The sequence below is a fragment of the Montipora capricornis genome, chromosome 2, assembly GCF_036669925.1.
Source record: "Montipora capricornis isolate CH-2021 chromosome 2, ASM3666992v2, whole genome shotgun sequence".
NCBI classification, from domain to species: Eukaryota; Metazoa; Cnidaria; class Anthozoa; order Scleractinia; family Acroporidae; genus Montipora; species Montipora capricornis.
This window is the reverse complement of record NC_090884.1, coordinates 50524476-50544475: the sequence shown is the minus strand read 5'-3', so window position 1 is coordinate 50544475 and position 20000 is coordinate 50524476. Positions and strand designations below refer to the sequence as shown.

At 37.3% G+C, this 20000-nt stretch overlaps 2 protein-coding genes and 1 non-coding gene across 4 annotated transcripts in view; 2 read left to right on the top strand and 1 right to left on the bottom strand.

Moving 5' to 3' along the window:
* LOC138025954 (anaphase-promoting complex subunit 2-like) overlaps positions 1-4331 on the top strand; it is a 19106-nt gene extending 14775 nt beyond the window's left edge. For both annotated transcript variants that reach the window (XM_068873109.1, XM_068873099.1), the window contains exons 17-21: positions 608-702; positions 1175-1344; positions 1816-1974; positions 2261-2331; positions 3450-4331. In XM_068873109.1, the coding sequence (XP_068729210.1) occupies positions 608-702; positions 1175-1344; positions 1816-1974; positions 2261-2331; positions 3450-3662 (708 nt within the window). In that variant the 3' untranslated portion in view covers positions 3663-4331. The remainder of the gene's footprint in view (positions 1-607; positions 703-1174; positions 1345-1815; positions 1975-2260; positions 2332-3449) is intronic.
* Positions 4332-8971: 4640 nt separating this feature from the next.
* On the bottom strand, positions 8972-16169 carry LOC138025944 (uncharacterized). The gene is made up of 2 exons (XM_068873088.1): positions 12251-16169; positions 8972-9446 (listed from the first exon to the last, which is right to left on the bottom strand). Exons 1-2 carry the CDS (start codon positions 16046-16048, stop codon positions 9108-9110), a joined length of 4137 nt encoding a protein of 1378 aa, XP_068729189.1. The 5' UTR covers positions 16049-16169; the 3' UTR covers positions 8972-9107.
* Positions 16170-18946: 2777 nt separating this feature from the next.
* Trnak-uuu (transfer RNA lysine (anticodon UUU)) lies at positions 18947-19019 on the top strand. The gene has a single exon. It is a non-coding gene; the product is annotated as a tRNA-Lys (tRNA).
* The last annotated feature ends 981 nt before the right edge of the window (positions 19020-20000 follow it).

The window sequence follows — 20000 nt, the reverse complement described above, 5'->3', positions numbered from 1 at the left end:
GGTTTATCAATAGAAGGTATGAGGAAACAACTTTGGAGGGAAGATAAAAAATCATGGCTGTAAGATGTCTCACATTTTAAGAGATCAATATTAAAATCACCCATGATTATAACACGTTTCCCAAAAGATGTAAAATTTTCGATACTCTGGTCAAAATCAGGCATTTTTTAGAAAATGGGGCATAAAGGAGTACCCAAGGAAACCCTCTTGGAGCAGAGTGCTTGGGACTAAACAATTTCATACACGTACATGTACAGCACCAAGTCTGGGAAGAAAACCTGTGACAAGTTAATAAGAAAGCATGCTCTCAGTACTAGAGTTCCCTTGCAAGCTCTTGAAGCTGTATCACTTGTTTTTTCCTTGGAATTAATAAAACATTCATGATAGTGTTTGCAAACCTCTTGCTTTTCAGATTTTCAAGAATTGTTTTCTTTAGCTATGACATTTGCTTTAATTGCCGATTAAAAAGATTTGTCTTAGATGATACATAGTGTAATTTTAAATTAAATTCAGGTTAGTAATTCAAACTTAAATATGTGTTGTTCTGATGATACATATTAATAAGTACATTATGGCTTTTTTCTTTTTTCATCTCGTTCTTTGTTAGTCTAACACAATCCCACTGACGGCCATGGTTTTGTCAGCTGTATTTTGGCCTGCATTTCGAGAAGAAAAACTCAAAGTTCCAGAAGAAGTGCAAAGGTGAAGTCAAAATATTTATTTTTGCCAATAAGATTATTATCGTAAGTCAACTTACCACTGATAGATGAGAGTGGTGAAGATAGATAAATGCTCTGTGGGAGCCACAAGTTAGTGCGGATAGAGTAAGCAACAGCAACCCGTAAGCAGTAACCACCATGCACAGTCAAAGCGTGTTTGTCACGTGGAAACGCTTACTGATACTTAACTAAAGGGAGGGAGAGGACAGTAGCAAATGATGGCTTGATTTCGATAAGATCTACAATTGTAGAGCTAAAAAACTGAGAACTGCTCAGTGATAGAGACTGCAGGCAAGACTTTTACACCTATCATTGTTAGTGGAGTGTAAAAAATGGCAAAGCCCTTTATCAATATGACTCTGCTATAAAAATCCCCCCCCCCCCCCCCCCCGCAAAAAAAAAAAAAGAACTCTCGTTGGAATTAATTTGTGAACCTTTGGATTCTCACTAATTAGAGCTATGGATGAATACACTCATGGATTTGAGGCATTGAAAGGCATGCGTACCCTGCGATGGAAGCCTCACCTGGGTTTGGTTGACATTGATGTTGAGTTAGCTGATCGCACATTGTCATTGTCTGTCACTCCTGCTCAGGCCACTGCCCTCATGCACTTTCAAGACAAAGGTATATTGGACAAACTAATATTTCATAATCTCAAAAGAAATGGGAAACATGGCAAAAATTATAGTTTGTTTTTTTTTTTAATTTTAAAAATGTCACATCCATGTAAGATTGTCAAAGCCAAGCAGTTGGATGTTTATTCTTAGAAAAATGAATATAAATAACATCCAATAGAAAAAACAACAACATCCATTGAATAACAGCGATAAAAAAAAGCCTTGAATGGTCAATTTTGCTTTGGTTTGGGTGTCATTTGAATTTGTTCAAACCCAATCAAACTGAAAGGAAATGTTAGATTCTTCAGTTTTGTGAAGATAGGAAATGTAAAGCCAGAAGTATCGTTCTCATTGCAGAGTAAATACCAAAAAAAAACTCAAAACAAAGTCCAGGATTTGAAGGCCAAAATTAACATAAGTATGCTCTCACAACTTCCCCATCCCTGCTTTCTTATCATTCATCAATTTGTTTTTTCAGAACGCTGGTCTCTAGAGGAGCTAAGTGGCGTCATGCAGGCTCCGCCTGGCTTACTTCGAAGACGACTTGGATTTTGGATAAGTCAGGGAGTCCTCAAGGAAGAATCTTCAGACACCTTTGTAGTGGTAGAAAGGCAGAAAGGACAGCAAAGGATATCAGGTACACCAATGTTAATGTCTGACGATCAGCAATTTATTTGTTTGTTTGTTATAATGGCTGGAAAGGATGGGAAGCTATAATTATTATTATAATATAGCAACTGAAAATTGCTGTTCCTTCAAGAAGTCATCCTCTCGTATGTAGATCTGCAGTCTTTTTCTTTGGTACGAAGATACATAGGCATTGTTTTTTGTAAGGTTTCACCCACAAGTGCCAAAATGTCCCTGAAATGGCTACAGTTAATTTTCAATGTTTTCAGAACAAGTTGTTATGTTTTTGTCGTCAGATGTTGTCATGGATGCAGAGGTTGAATCTGTGATGGCATCTTCACAAGATCAGCGAGAAGAAGAACTACAGGTTTGTCCTTTCATTGACTGCTGTTTCTTACAACAAGGAACATGTTTTACACCAAAAAGGTCAGGTTGCTACATGCTTGTTCCTTCATGGTTATAAGTTCAGTTTGTGCAAGAAGGCTTTGTACAACAATAATTTTATAACAATAATTTCATTTAAAAAAATGCAATTATTATCATCATTATTGTTGCTCTTAGGCTTGAGCTGGAACAATAAATAGTACATGTAGTAACTTTTAGCTTGTGATGGAAACTGGTGCAGAGGAAATTATTTTTATCTGAAAAGATTTCCCCGCTTCATCCCTTAGCTCTTACTTGTTTCATTGAAAGGGGAGAGTATAAATACCAACCGTGTACTGAAGAAAATGTTTGCTCCATTCTGACAAGGAGATCCCAATACTATCGCTGGTATTATTATTAGTACTGTTATCTTGGTGATTATTGAAAAATGTCTGCACTGATTTGTTGCACTTGAGGTGATTATTACGTGATAAGCACCTAAGTGTTTTTTTCAAAATGGCCGCAAGCAGTCAAGGTGACAGATAGGGAAACTATTGTTTCAAAGAAAATGCATTTTTTTCAAATTATCACCTAATTTAATTATGCAAAAACAATTGTTATTCACCTCAGGCTTGGTGAATATCGGTGAATAAAAACCTTGACTTTGTGTCTGTATGTATTCACCTTTTTAAACGACCTTTTTGCCCCGCCCTTGGCGAATAATTATCAACTGTTACACAAACCTAGTTTGATGGCCTTAGCTCCCACGAGTCTACCATAGGTCAGAGATACAGCATCTGAACTAGTCATTGAAGGTCCCAGATTCTACTCCTGCAAAGGAGCACTTGGAATTTTTTCCTATTATCCCAGTCACCATATCTTTGATAACAACCTGGCATTTTGCAAATTATGCTTGGTAAGGGGAGATGGATGTGGACAAAACATTCCTGAGAGACAAGTGGGTAAAATGGAGTCACAGTTATTGGTATACACCCCAAAGGGTTGAGTGGTTGAACTGTTCTTGACTTACTTATTACTGTCAATGGAATGTGGCCTAACTAAAAGTTACATCTTGCGAGGTCTTAATTCCAATTTGAATCTCTATTTTTGATTCCCTTACAGGTGTTTTGGTCTTACATTGTTGGTATGCTTACAAATCTGGAGAGCTTACCGCTGGACAGAATCCACTCCATGTTGCGCATGTTTGCAATGCAAGGACCTTCCCCCAGCCAGTGCAGTGTGGATGACTTGAGGAGGTTCCTTGATCGCAAAGTGAAGGACCAGGAATTGCAATTTGTTAATGGTTTTTATAGATTACCAAAGTCAGCCAGATAACAATTAAGAGTGCCCTCAGGAAATTGAATGATTTAATGGCATAGTCAGGCAGTCCATAAGAGAGTTGGGCCTTTGTAATTTTTTGTTCTGTAGCCCTCATAATATGTGATAAGAACATATTAAGCACATGTGTGTGTTCCCAAATTAAGAATGAAAAGGCATTGAAGCTGCCTGAGTTTAAGGTGTCTATACAGGCCAATTTATTGCTTAAATTGTCAAGAGGAAGTGCATGGATCACGTCTCCCTTTCGTCTACAAATGGCACCTCAAATATTATACAATAATTTCAAATTAAAATATTCTAGCCTTCTAGTCCCAGATAACGACTATAAAATCAGTAAAACATCATTGTAGACTGCATTGCACATTGCGATTTTTTGAGGTCTGTGGAAACAAATTGTTGCGGCTCCAATTGACTGAAATTCCCCCTAATAACTAATTTTTGCGTTTTCTTTTGAAGCAGCAAGACATCAACAAGGAAGGAAACTTAATATTTTCAATTTTAAATTTGTAACTTCTGGGTAACAAATTTCAGTCAATGACAAGCCGGTCAGTACAACAACAAAGCATTTCTGGTTAGAACAAACATTTACAGTTATCTGTAAAAGCCAATTTTGAAGCGGCTGATAAAATGCAAAAATAAAATAAATCTAAATTCAGCCACTTACAATAACATCTGTTGTGCAAGCAACTGCAGAAGCGCTTCAGGAGCTACTGGTAGAGCATGGTTGGTCTGTTGCAGGAGTTGACTCAGTCTATGCCAATGTTGACTCTACCCCAATATATGTTTTATAGTAACACAAGTGGATTAAGAGCAAGTTTTAGCAGTTTTTAATTTTGCCGGCATTTTTTTTTCTGCTTGGAACTTATTTTTGCAGATCAAGAACCATCTGCAAAAGTCTGCAAAAATTAAACCCTGCAAAATAGAAGTGCTACGCAGTAATTATTAACTCAGAGAGATAGGCCTTTCATTCTATTTACTGGACAGCTAACAAGATGTGCATTCAAAGCAACTTCACCACAAAGAACTTTCAAATTACTTTATTGTTCTCATTTACTTACTTAGTTCTTTACAATACCCAAAAAGATGAACACAAAAGGCAACTACTAAGAAGTTGCACTAACTTCTTTACACATCCACTCTTACTGATTTAGTGTACTCAACCACAAGCTAAACCAAGAGAAAAAATAAAATGTCCCCCCCCCCCCCCCCCCCCTTGGTTGAACCTTGGAGAGTGGGGCTGTTGGTTTATTATTATTGTTTCTGCATAACAGAACTGAATGTCACAGAAAATCTTTAACCCACTGACTCCCAGGGGTTCCCCATTGACGAGTAAAATTGTCTGGCGTTAGACAGAGTAAAATACTAAGTCTGGCCGGTTTCGGCCGGTTTGGACATCAATGGGTTAAATTGCCAAATGAATTATATATAAATTACTTTTTAAGTCTGAATGCTTCATTTTACTTGACAATAATTCTAAAGATATAAAACACAACAAGAAGGCAGTAAGTGGCCTGGATCAACGAAGAACCTTACATGAAGTGATAGTTACGAAGAGAGGTTATTTGATACACAGAAAGCTGTACTTTGAGATTTACGTTAAATTTTGTTTCCATTAATAAGAGTTAAAGCCCTACACAATTTTACTTCATCTAATTATTAAAAACACCTAGTGATCTGAAAGCAGATTACAAGTCCCTATTTTCATGCAGTTGCTACTGCTAATTAGAAAGAGTTGGAATTGTGGTTATTCGTTCTCAAAACCACATTTTCCGGTAATCACTATTCTGCTCACTCAGCTTTTTGGATGAAGGATTAATTTCTTATTAGGGCCTTTCACTCAGTTTTCATTTTCCTAGGCAATAATAATAATAGCAGCACTGACACTCTAAGGTCATAAACCTTGTCAACAGCAAGACATTCCAGTTCCTTGATCTACCGGTAATCTCATTGCAATGTTCCAACATATTATAAGACCATAATGTTTGTGCTTCAGACAATTAGAACATTTAATTCAAAAGATAGAAGGGGGGTTCCCAAAGGATATAATCTACACCATTTTTGGGATGGAGCAAGTTTCAATCGAGTGTCGTAAAACCAAAACCAAAGCAATTACTTTAGGCAATCAAAAAGGACTGAAACAGTAAACCAATGAAACCTTGAAGCCCAGGAAAATGTGCACGCATAAGCCACAATTGGTTCTGGTTTCACTTCTGATTGGTTGAAAAAGTGGCACAAGAACTTTGAACCAATCACTGAGTGAAATAATGAAAAACCAAAGCTATTCACTAATAATATTATTATTGCTTTCGACACTCAATTGATAACCGCTCTATGTAAGTCAAACCCAGTACTCATGATAGGGCTCCCAAGTGGTTGCCCCTTGATATACTAATTAACAAATTTATCATTATGAGGGTTTGCATATTTGGGCTTTTGTCATTTCAAAAAGGATAGTGTAGAAGCTTCTATTGTTTTGAAGTCTAAGTCGCTGCTTCTGTTGTTTGATGGTTTATTTTCAGTTGGGTTGGTAAGCCAATAACATTTTACCTTACGAGAGCTTCTTCCTGACCCCCCAAAAACTAATGGTTGTTTCTGTTCAACTTGTGTTCAAGTGCATAAAAATAGTAATTTAATAATACTATTATTATGTTTAATTAAAAATTAAACCACAGTTTAATGCTTCAAAATAGATATAGTACTGCCTGGTACAAGATCATGGCAATGACAGTTTCCTATTTAAATTAACGTTTTTCTAAGATGCTGCATTTCCTTTATAATCTTTCATAGGCAATCTACCTGTGAAGGACATGTTGGTTCTTTATACAAGAAGCTGTACGAAAACAACACTGTTTCGTAATACATTAATGTACAAACAATATTCTTGTGGCTATATTTGGCCCTTCTTTCCCTTGGCCATTATTAAGTCTACATAATACAGACAATTCATCGTCTTCAAATAATATATATCTGTCTATTTGAATAACCTCAAACTCAAAGCAAAGAGCTAGAAAGGAATCACATTTCCTAGGCTAATACCAGGATTAAATAAAGGTTTTAGAGTTTATTGTGACCGTTGTTACAGTAAGGACACTTGAACCGTGAACACTTGACATTTTTTTCGAAGACGAAGAAATAAAGGCTCTTCTTATGATGTATAGTGTTATATGTATAGCATTTTGTAAGTGTAAAAACATTAAATACTCTTGTCAAAAGGACGAGCCCACATTCTATAGTCACTTAAAAAATGTACAAAAAAAAAAAAGTGTTCATGGTTCGAGTGTCCTCACAGTAAACCACAAACCAGTTTGTGAAAAAAATGGCTTTTACATATATGTACCTTTGCCCATTTAATTTCAAGCATTTAAAACCAATAAATAAAAGTAGAAATGGCACAACAGGTAATTCTGTAGGATAAATAACAATATTATACCAGTCACCATTCCATACAAAAAATACTGTAAAATTCTGGTATTGATAACAATCATCACGCAATAAATGTTATTCAGAGACAAAAACTTAGTTTCTTCATTTACAATGGAGTCAGTTGATGGTGTAACCGAGACTTATTTATTCAACACAATCACTGCATTACAAACTTAGAGTAATAGCAACGTTTTTTTTACATGTATTTTGTTCCTTTCATTTTGTTCAGCTTTTTATGGCTGCATTTACCTCTAACTCTCATCACAGCAGACACTATATAAGTGATCACCTGCCTCTCAGACAAACTGCATGTGCACAGTGCCTGAAAGAAGTCGTCATTTTAGCAAATCATAGAAAGATGATGACCTTTTAAAATTTGTAAGTAACATTACAGCACAAACTCAAAGGAAAAAAGGAATTTTTTTCATGGCAGAGGTTTTTCATGTGGGGAAGTATAATGTTTAACATCAGTAAAGACAGCTGAAGGAAACTAATGGAAACTAAAGCTATGCAGATCTGCAAGAAATCAGAGGAGGAGTTATCATCTGGAGACAGTGAAAATGCTCAAAAAAGTGAAACTGCAAGTTGGAGAAGAGAAGATAAAAGAAGATGATAATTTCTGCCATCTTGGAAGCGAAATTACAAGAGATGTGAGGCGTGAAAAAGGGGTGAAGATTAGGATAATGGGAAGCAAATCTTGACTCAATTTGTTCAGTTGAGAAAGTTTTTGTCCAATTCAAAAGTTAGTTTGGCAACAAGAAAACGTGTGGTCTGTTTTATTATATGGACCTGAAACATGGACATTACATGTAGACTTGGTGAAAAGATTGCAGGCTTTTGAAATGTGGTGTTAGAGAAGAATGCTCAACACTAGCTGGATAAAGAAGCTCACAAATGAGAGAGTGTTGCAAATGGCTGGTGAAAATTGCAGATTGTTGTATGTGATTCAGAAAAGGAAAATAGAATATTTTGGACATGTCATGAGACACAATGATTGCTATAATAATCATGGAAGGAAAAGTTCAAGGAACAAAAGCAAGAGGACAGAGAAAAATGTATTTAGATGATATTTGCACATGGACCAATCAGAAAAAGAAAATTGGTATTATTAGGAAGTGTAAGGATGGAGAAAGTATCACATGACCTCCAACCTTCCCAGGAGATGGAACTTGACATGACATGACATGACATGAAAAAGACAAGCAAAACAAAAGATAAAATCTCTGCTAACAGGGTTCTACAAACTTGGATGGCCTTTGAGTGATGAGCCAAAGGTTTCCACCAAAAGGCAAAAAGAAAGCCACAGTCATCATCACTAGCATCAAGGCACCCAACAGGAAGAGGGCAACCAATTTGCTAAGAAGCAGTGGACCTCCAGTTGGTGTCAGTAAGAATTGTCCAAAGTTTTTACAGACAGCCATCCCTGATCATTCAAACAAGATTAATTTCACTATCTTCTCTTGTTGCACACCTAATTCCAAAAGCTTATACCACAAACTTCACATGACTTCAATTGAAGGGCTTTAAAGTGCTACTTTGACCAAAAATCAATTCTACTGTTTCTTTGTATTTCAAAACTCTGTTTATTTTGACTGAAATTTTCCAAATTAATGGTCCTTCATTACTAACTTTAAAATCTTGAGAGAGCTGATCAAAGACTCCCTAGTTTAAAAAATGCAATGCATGTGCATGCACTTAAATTAACAAGCAGCACGAAAGTTTCGAACTTTCAGACTTTTTTGCATGTATAATAAGCTACATTTACAATTTTAATTTAATTTAAGCTAGTGAGCCTTTGACATCATCTTATCATCGATCCAACCCCCCAAGGTCCAATCGAAAAATCGGTCAGTCTTGAACGCCACTAATGGTGGACAATGAAATCCTACACTTGCACCCAAAGAAAATATCCTTTGGATAAAATTCGAAGCTCAAGATTTTGCACTCAGGTGTCAAGCAAACATACTTTTGAAATCTGAAGGAAAATGGGAAGTGAATTGTTTTTATCATAGTAGCACTTCAAAAAAGTAAAGCACTTGCATAATCAGAGGAATCTGTGAAACCCTGTCCTTCATCAGTGTATTTAATTTCTGGATGATTGTCAACTGTAACACTTGCATCATGCTCACTGTCAAGCCCATTGCTATATGCCGGTGGGATTTCCTGTATTGGTTGATTGCCTCCAGCACGTTCCAGTATCTTTTCCATGTTGGCCAAGGCTGAAGGTTGGTAATTCTGCAAAGTTTTCAATGGCATAGCATTGTTTCCGTGCAACTCATCATAAACTGCTATGAACGCTTCCTCTGATGGATAGTCATGGATTGTGTGTGAGCTTTTAAATGAAACTTTTCCTTTCATCTACAAAACAGAGAATCAAGACATGTGTTAAGCACTTATTTACTGAAAATGGTGGAAAACATGAATATAATTGACAAGTACAAAGAAAGTAAAGTCTAGGATCGTTCATCAAGACCATGACTACTCAGACCTTTTGATTTTCCGTACTTTGTGCCCAGTTTTATTTTTCATGGAAAGTGATTGAGGCTCATCATTGCATTATATTGTGGGTTTCATTGTATTGATCCAAGCACTGAAAAGCTTTAAGAATACATTTTGGCTTCAGATGGCTCTAACCAGTTTCAGCTTTTTCGAGAGACTGCACTACTAAAAATATTGACTTAACCCATTGACACCTGGGGTTCAAACTTAGGAATCAAATGGTTAACAACATTGTTTAAGATAATACTGGTGTCATAGTACCATATTATTATCAAAGAACTACTGCTTTACCAGATATCCTCCTTAATGTGACATAATTGGTTACCATAGCAGCACAAAGTCCATTATTTGTGTGATTAGCTGGCCAAGGTAAAACTATTTGCATAATTTAAAAAATTTTGTTGAGCAGATGTAGAGCCACCTTAACTTCTCAAATTTTAAGGTGGCTCTGAATCCAAACATACATTGAATCCGCACATTAAGTTCGCAGAGTTTTATCTCGTACTCCTAATCACTTTCCAGCATAAAGAGTGAATAAACATATTATTGTTATTGTTATTATTATTATTATTATTATTATTATTATTATTATTATTATTAAATGGCAGTCACTGAGTTCACTTTAGAGATACAAGGAACTAAAGACAAAATATAGCATGTCTTTAGTTGACTCTCCCATTGCTATGGCAGCATATTGAGTCATGATTATGAGCATTTCATTTTGTACAATAATTATTGGTGTTTCATATGGTATCATGACATCGCTGTTTTATGATACAGTGTCGTAGAGTCAATCCTTCTAATAGGACAGTCTCTTGAAAGTTTTGTAACTGGTTTGAGCCATCTTAAGTTCACATGTTTCTGAAATGCTTGACAAAAAAGTCCTTTAGAATCCCACCTGCTGTTTATAACAATGTTTCAAAGTTCAGTCAACAGTAAATCTTTCTCACCTGATTCACTATAATAATAATAGTCATGAATAAACTGACAACGGTGCCTGCTTAAAATCTGCTAAAGGAAATTTATCTATTCAACTTTGTGTCAACATATTTTGAAGGGTAAAATGTCTCTAAATGTTTACTACAGTATAGAATGGCCAAGCAAACTAGCATAAATTATATAAAAATTTGTTAAAGTTAAACTTCAAACTGTATAAGAGCTGGCAAACTTATGCATCAGACAAAATAACATGAACAATTCTTCCATAGCACTTTTGTAATTTCACATAGGAAATTATAAATTCACACAGAATTTTCACGCTACAATGCATTTGTCACCCATAATAGTATTCTAGAAATTTAATTAGTTTAAATTTTAATTTTAAGTCCATATTCAATGGAAACCAGTTGCAAAGTGACCTTTTATGCCTGACTGAATGGCTGGCATTCCAAGCCTGGGCCCCATGTGAATTTGCAAATTTCAGTGTAAAACCCACCAACTCAACATCACAAAGTTTCTTTTAGAAACTAGTCCCATTAGCTGAATGTTGACTACATGTACTACACGTGTGCAATTTAAATATTGTTATATTTGTTACGTTATTGTTCTGACTTCAGTCCTTGATTAATATTCATTTTAGACTTATTATCAGACAATTCTGGATATTGGACTTTACTACTTGTGTGCTTTGATGTGAAGGACGAAATGCCAAGAATTTACCCCGACAAAAAAAAATGTTATTTTTGCCAACTGCAGAAACCATAGACAATATATTTATAATTTCTATAAATATCACTATTATAAGGAGCAGAAATTTTAAACAAGCTACAAAATAAAAATTATAAGCAAATTGATAAAAGAATTAACATTTCTTTCATACAAATACAATGTACATGTAAGGTAAAGGTATGAATTAGCTTGTACTATCACATTTAAGATTTTTAATTGCCATTGCTAAATGTAGCTAAACATCTACAGATAATTAATTTCGTTATCTGTGGACATTCAGCTTTAAATAGTCTCAAAATACCACGGCTTAAAATTATCTTAGAACACATCTGCATAATTTGCATGTGGTATGGTTAATTATTTAATTGGAATTAATAATGCATAGTTGACAGAAATCTAAAATCACATTCAATAGTCATATTTTGTATTTTTTTCCTCTGTTCATAATTAAATTTAATTTGACTTAAATATTTCTAAGCCAATTTTATGTGCACTTCCCTATTTGTCAGATTTGTAAACCAAGTTAGCACTACTACACACACAAAAAAAATAACTTCCTTCACTTTCTTACCACAACAAATTGCACTGCAATTAAACACTGTATGAGATATCTCATCATAGAACTGGCCTGGCTTACAACTTCACTTATATTAAATGGCAATTTGTGTTGCAAATAAGAGTTGCATAGTGCCTTTTCTTGATAAAGAAATAAGGTGACATGAAAAAATTACAACACAGGGGTATAAGGTCTGTGGAAGTCACTACTCCAACACAATGCAAATCAAATCATTGCTTGCTGCTTCTCATTTGATTTTACTATTGATTAGTCAAACCTAACATGCATGTAGGTATTTTTTTGCTCTTGTTAACTCCTTGAGAAAACTGTCATCTTATTTTTACAGACTGTTTTTCTCAACAAGAGCCAGAAAAAAAAAACAGATCTATCCCCTCAAAGGTCTCGATAGGTGTCAAAGCCATTGAAAAATATGTGTTACCTTCTTTCTTGCTGGCTTTGGACTCAGACAAGACTTCAAAGCAACAGGTTCTGTATCAAACACAACTTGGGGAACTTGATATCGGGGTGAAGCTCCAATATAGGATATAGGGATATCATCACCATCATCATCATCATCATCATTTTCATCAGCATCGTCATCAGATTCTTCATCACTTTCCAGAGCACTGTGACCATTCATTATATGGGTAACTTCTCCTGTGGCAAAATCATAGCTTCCTTCCACCTCATCTGTATCACTTTCATCTAACATCTCCTCTGTCTCCAGGTACCCTGCCTGAGGAATACTTTGCTCACCCTCCTTAGCAACAGGTGATGGCAAATCAATCACTGACACACAAATATCATCTTTGTCATCATCACTACGTGGTGAGCCTTCAGAGGTAACATTTAGTAAGGCAAAGTTCCCAGCACTGTGGACATCTGGAGAAGCAGGAATGTCAATCACAGACACAACAACATCACTCTCACATAACTCAGGAATGTCTATTGCTGAAACAGGTACCTCATCAATTGAGGTTACAGGGACTGAATCTTCCATTCGTTTTTCCATTTCCAGACTATGCTGTTTATGATTCCAATGCTCTGTTACTACCACTGGTATCTGAGCCTCATTTCCTCTAGTGCCCATAACTGACTTGGAATCTCTTGCTTCTGTGGATGCCATTTCTTTATTCTCATCTGGGAGCTGGATACTTGGTTTGTGATACACCCCTTTTGGAAGGGAATCATCATGACTGGCATTGCTAATTATCATGACTTTGCCAACAAGCTGCCTTTGTTTCACTTTTTCGGCCTTGTGGACTGGTCGCAATGCGTGTGCAGCAGTCTTCAAGGTATCAATATCTTGGTCAGTTTTACGCACTGGTGGCAATGGATTTGCAGCATTGTGTATGGCACTGATATCTTGATTAGTATTATGGACTGGTTGCAATACATGCACAACATCAGTTTCTTGATCAGTCTTGCCCACCGGTTGCCACCCAGTCTGCACATTATCAATATCTTGATTAGTTGACCTCCAACTACTTTTCTTCTGAGCATGACCTTTGTTCTTTGATTGATTGTTCGCTATTTTACTCCCCCTGTCTTTGTCTTTTTCAAGATTTTTGAGCCAAGGGAATATGTTCACATTGGATGAATCTGTCTCTTTATTATTTCCTTCAATCTTATGAGATTTACCAAAAAGATTAGATTTTTTGCTATCTTCCTTCTTTGGTGTTGATAAATCTTTTTGAGGCTTACTTCCTGGTTCCTCCTTGAGTTCATGTTTATTTTCAGAGCTGCCTTTATTTTTCTTGTTGGGTTTCCAAATACTTGACCCAAACAATGATGACAACTTATGGACTGAACCCTTCACTGCATTTCTTTCAGGTTCCATTTCATCAAGCTCTCCATTCAGTTCTTCTCCCAATCTTTGTGCAATGTAAGTAGATGATTTGTTGGTAGTGACCATGGGTGTCAGGTCATCTTTCAGCTCCTCTGGTGTTGACTCTACTACCTTTTCCACCACTTTGTCTGTAGAAGTTCTAAAATCATATTCTGTAGTCCTTTCTCCTTCCGATTCACCTTCATCTGACTGCTGCGATACTTGCCGTTGAAACAGCTCGCACAACTTGTTTTCAATGTTCTGTGAAATGCTATGTTTCCTGGGCGAAAATGGTGGTTTGGAGTCCTTTTCATTTGGGCCAATATCTGTGACTTTGTGACCTGTGATTTCATTCTTTAATGTGTCCATTGCATCTGGGACTTTTTCAGACTCAAAGTCTTCATCATTTACCCCTAACGAGTCCTCGTCACTCAGTGAATCTGAACCTTCCTGTTCCAAATTAAGAATGTTTTCAGAGATAGATGCCTTCCTAATAAGCTTGTGCATGCGGTGTTCAATGCCCTGAGAAACATTTGCTTTGTGCTGGAAGTAATCAACTCCATGTTCTTCCCTTACATCTGACAAAGAGGATGACCTAACTCGATTGAGGCTGTTACCAGGTGAGGACCTTGCACTGGAATCACTTCTTGGCGACAATTCTGGTGCTTCACTATCAGCCTGAACTGATGTCACACTAAGCACATCAGCAGTCCATCGTTTTGTAGGAGGAGGTGGTCTTTCGGCATGACTGTCACTTGCTGAAGGTATCTTTGATGCACTTCTTACTGACAATGTTAATGAGTCAAAATCACTGTCGTCAATCTGTTGTGACATCAAACTTAAAACGTCAGCTGACCATCTGACCATACTAGGATGTGTTCTTTTACTTTGTCCAGCTCTGCGTACGACACCTTCTTGTTTAATTGGCTGTGACTGGTTGGTTTTTTGAAAAATATTCTCTTCAGAAGATGTTCGCCTTTGATTTCCTACAGAAGGTCCAAACTTGCTGCGAACAGAGTCAATAAATCTCTCATGCGAGACACTGTCCTCAGTCCTTTGTTGACTATGTAATGATTCATTGGAAACTGGAACAATTGTATTTACTTGCCTATTGTCTGCAATAGCCCTTTCACTTGAAACAGTTATATCTTGTTGGCTTTTGCTGCTGATCAGAACATATTTCTGATTTCCACTCGCCACGACACGGCTGACAGCCAGTTGTTCATCTTGGGCACATGACTGCTTTGATTGATGTGGAGCATATTCCGTGAAATCTGTTTCACGAGCTTTTTCTTTCCCTTGTTCAGTAGCACTTGCAGATATTATCACATTGCTATTAGCTGATATTTTCTCAACTTTGTCCTGGGTAGGGGATTCAATGACTCTGTTTTGATCAGACTGCTGCAAATCTTCACAAGACCTATCAGCTGCTGTAGCTAGAGGATCCTGAAAAGATATTTTTCCAGGATGAAAATTAACATTCCTGGGTAAAGAGTTTTTCAACCATGGTGGTGTGATGACAAAATTCTTGTAAGGCTTTGGTGCAATTGAATACGAGGGACCTGAAGTTTTGTGTTCTAACATTTCAGGTTCAGTTACACTTGTTGATTTCGTCGAAAACACTGACTGTGCAATGTTCCCAAAGCTTTTGTTTGGAATCTGCGCTTGTTCATTGTTGTTTACAATGTCTAACGTATTTTCAGAAGTACTTTTATTGCTTTTAAAATCAGTTTTAAAGCTTTCTGTACTCAACGCACTCCAAGACGCGCTAATCTCCTTGTCGTTTCCTGGTTTCGACCGTTCAAACATTCGTTTGTATGTAAGAACAGAAGGAACTGTGACAAGCTCATTGTCAAGCTCTACCTTGTGCGATTCGTTTGAGCTTGATTTCACCTCCAAATCTTCTCTGAGAGACGCTAGATCCGAACACTGCGAATGGTCGCTACCATTTACAACCTCTCGACGAAGAGAGCCCCGCTTGTTTCCGCTGTGTTCCACCTCAGTCGGATTGTCGACAGCATTGGTAACACAACTATTCACTTTCGGGACTACAGCATTCGAAGCGAATTCATGATGTTGCAAGACCTTCCTCGTGTCGATGAGTTCATCCTCGCTTTTACTGACAGGTCTCTGACTGGCGGTAGCGATCGCTATGGTCTTCTCGGAGTTCTTTCTCAAGATTCTTGTGCCAAAAACACTGTTGACACTTAAACTGCCTGGTTGCCCTGCGTTTCTTGTTTCCGGCAAATCGCTCGAGCCCTCTTTCTTTCTTTCCAACAGAGATCTTTTCCATTCCGGGATGGCCACATTGCGAGCTTTCTCGTCCTCAAGTTTCTGACGTTGATCTTGTTCCTTCTTCTTTTTCTTTTCTAAAAGTTCAACTTTCCATGCCGGCAAGACGGAGGTCATTTTATATCACCCTTCTTGCTAATACAACAAACAGCGCGCGGTGAACAATTCAACACAAACCTCCCATCAATCAAACAAGTGTACCATCTTGTTACCTCTTCCAAAACGATTTATTAGACATAATGTTCAGCCCTTGGAAAAATTACTCAATTTGTAGAGTAATCCACCGGAACTTAAGAGCAATATAGGCTCCTAAGAAGACTAACCATCGGCGTAAGGCCGGTATTTGAGTGCGCGACTGCTCAGGTGTATCGATATATTCGTTGTCCAACAGTGATGATGTCACACCGAGGAATAATTATTGTGCAACTTTATTGTCGGCACAAGGGCACGACCGTGACTAATATCCTGATTGGTTGCATTATTTGCCGGATGGTACTTGATTGTTTATTACGTCACTTGCTGACAAAAGTATTTTGGATAAAATTGATCGCAGTAATCGGAGCTTTTTCTATTTTATTTTACTTTACTTTTTGCGATGTTCCTTTAATTAATCGGTTTTATTTTTCACTCTGAACCCTAGGGCATGTTAGTTTTATGTGCGAACTGCTTGCTTGAGGCGATTTTAAAAGACCATAAAAGAAATAGGAAGCGGGATGGCAGGCATTAGAATAACATTATGAACAAAGACCCTGATTCTCGGATAAATATCACTGCTCGTCCATCAAATTTGAAGATCATGATGATCTCTCGTTTACGCAGTAGTAAGTTCACTGAGTAATCGATCCTTTACACGATGTACTACCGTAACGATTAAGAATGCTGAATTTCTGCAGATGATTTTTGCAGAAGTTCAGGAAGTTGAACATTTTTCTTGGAAGATCGAGTTTCGTAAACGCGCTCTGCGTTTTTTTTAACGGCACCACGCAAGTTATCAAAGAAACCACAAAAATGACTATGAAAAAGAAATAAATTCAAAGTCTCGAATCTCACCCGGACCAATGAAATTGTGCGACTGGAATATCCAGCCACCGTGAGTCATTTATATCCAGATCAAACACTTGGCACAAAGGTAAGTCAACGCTGTGCAACACTCAGCAATTTCTCTCGCAAAGTGTGACACAACTTTGTTTCAGTCCTCATGTCTCGAGTCCAGTTGTAACTTGCCAAGTCACTCTTGATGGTGACATGACGATGCATGAAGGAGTATTTTCATTGGGTGGTGCGTGCCTGATCCCAAAAAAGTTGCGATTCAAGTTATGGGAGAAATTCTATGAAAACGTCTTTGCCAAATTGCACAAAAATCTGCCTCAGTGTTGTATTGCAGTCTTTACTGTTTCGTGAAACTGCAACAACTTATTACCTTCGATAATGTTGTTTGTCAGTTTGGCCTGTAATAACGCAACTCTGTGGTTTTGTGTTATTTTTAGCATCTACAACGTATTTTTTTCTTGACATATTTGTTTCACCAAGAAAGTGACCCATCAAGAGCCAAAAGTGAACTCCTAAACTGAAACGATATTTTCCACAAAAGCGAAAAAGCTATTCTGTCTAGCAGTCAATTGCTTGTTTGACAAATAATCACCGAAGTAATGTTGAATTAATGACAAACCTTTGAAAACAAAGTTCAATGCTTTTAAAATCATAATTATTCAAGCATTTTAGAGCCTTTCGTGCTGATCGTAGAGTGTGGGCGTAGTGACAAAAGCAATATACCGCGAGGTCAACTGGTAAGAACTATCCATCTTCTTTATGTCCCTAAACATTGAACCGGTTGCAACTACCACATTTTGCTCAAGTTTCGTTTTCTTTACATTTTGGACATTACACAACCAAACTCGAGGGAAAAATCAATTGGCCGGCGTGTCTCTTAGAGCGAGACAAGCAGACGTAAACGACGCACTTGAAGCTGATAAATTGACGGTCATCATAAATATCACCGTGAGAGTAGATTTTCTTTCAATGACTGAAATCTTTCCTAACAGAGTTATGTAATATCAAATAAGTAAAGTGTACGGCTTGAAATAATTATGACCCGAGTGTTACTCTGATGACTCTGCAGGAAAGAAGACTTCATTTAAGCACCTTTCATACACGCGATGCGTGCCTCTGAATAAGCAGCACTAAACCAGTGCTGTCTGAATCTTTAATAATACAAACTCCTGTAAATTAGCAAAAATTGCCGAAGGCAATCTATTATTTATCGTCAAGTTCATTGTAATTTATTCAGCTACGGAAAAGAATTTATCACTTTCGATTAACTACAATATATTGTAAATGCGTAAAATGTCTAAAATCTAAATTGATATTTTAAAAAATGCCCGACTGATAATTATAATTTCTTCCGGTAAAGGATGCTTAGATCGAGTTGGCGTAAGAAATGCGCTATTTTCATTGATTTCGTGGGAAATTACTCGACCAAACGTCATTTGGTATATTATGCTGGTCAGGGTCGCCCACCATCGACCCTTCTCGCCAACCGAATGACGCCGCAAAATTGGACAGCCAACATTTACAGGCTTAACTGATTAGAGTGTAATGTGAAGTGCTTGGTTCTACCCCATATGAACCATGTGAGCGTTAGCCCTACTAATGAAAATGGCCCTACACAAGGACAGAGAAAATCTCTGACCAGGGTGGGAACATAAGATACATTTACAGGGCCGCGGATCATTTCCAAACTTTAACATCTTTACAAGGAATTGAACTTACAAAGAGCAAATTCTAATCAGTCCCCTAGGCTAAATATGTATTCAGATCCTTGTTCTAAAACAAGATGGCAGTTTACTTTTGTCCACACAAACACCGGCAACATGCATGTATTCTCAAGATGACGAATGATCTGCGTGCGGTACTATCCTTGATAGTGGTCAAGCGTAGGAAAAGCAGCCTGTGTGTGCCAAGGACTGCCACCTGTGTTGTAAAATATATAGTTATTCTCCGTATTTTTTCACGCTAGCCCGGTTAGCTCAGTCGGTAGAGCATCAGACTTTTAATCTGAGGGTCATGGGTTCAAGTCCCATATCGGGCGAGTTAATTTCTTTTTTATTTTGATTTAGTTTGCTTTCCTGTTTTTTCCTTTCTAAAATCGTTTTACGAGAGGATGTCGCCGTCTTTCCACAACAACAACAACAACAACAACAACAACAACAACAATACTGATTATTTTTAAGAGTTGCTATTTTACGAAAGAAATCCATATGTGGCCTTGCTGAAAACCTTTTATTTTATTAAATTCGAAAAGAGACGCATCTCTGCGTTTTCTTTATGACATACCTTAAAACTGTTTAATCGGAGTATCCTTTTTCATCATAACAAATAACCGAAACTGAGGTAGAAGAGCTAAACCTACAGTAATTGCTCAGGCTACAACCCCTGAGGGCCGATTGTTTAATTATTAAACGCCTTCAACAGTTGCTTCAAAATCCGTTCGGTTTGTTGAATGATGTTGACTGCTGAGGTGGGCAAATGGTTTCAACACATCATCAACATTTAATTAAAAAAAAAAAGAGGGTTTAAGATCTACGACGCGACGGCAACGAAAACGTCACACATTTGGCATATTTAATGAGAAAAAACAATAGCTTCGCAAGCTCTGCAGGTGCATTTTTCATTTTTGTACATTTCTTTCACGTTTTCGGCAACTCTGCGACGTGAAATGACCAATTCTTAAGTTTTACGGAGAACGTAAACACAAAGCAGTGAATTTGAACTTTCTGTCGTAACTTCGACACCGCACCTCCTAATTCAGTTCCTGGAAAATTTGGTTTTATCAACGGAGTTGATAATGTAAATTGGCCACCGTACAGAGATTCTAAAAGCTGACGTTTCGAGCGTTAGCCCTTCGTCAGAGCGAATCGAGGAATTATGGGTTACGTGTAGTTTTTATAGTAGAGTAGGAGCTACGCTACTACGCTACTACGCTACTACTACGCGTAGCTCCTACTCTACTATAAAAACTACACGTAACCCATAATTCCTCGATTCGCTCTGACGAAGGGCTAACGCTCCA

Excerpts from the sequence above, each read along its gene's own strand:
- LOC138025944 (XM_068873088.1), bottom strand. The coding sequence starts at position 16,048 with ATGACCTCCGTCTTGCCGGCATGGAAAGTTGAACTTTTAGAAAAGAAA. Across the intron at positions 9,447-12,250 it reads CAAAGCCAGCAAGAAAGAAG|ATGAAAGGAAAAGTTTCATT; the intron begins GTAACACATATT and ends TCTGTTTTGTAG.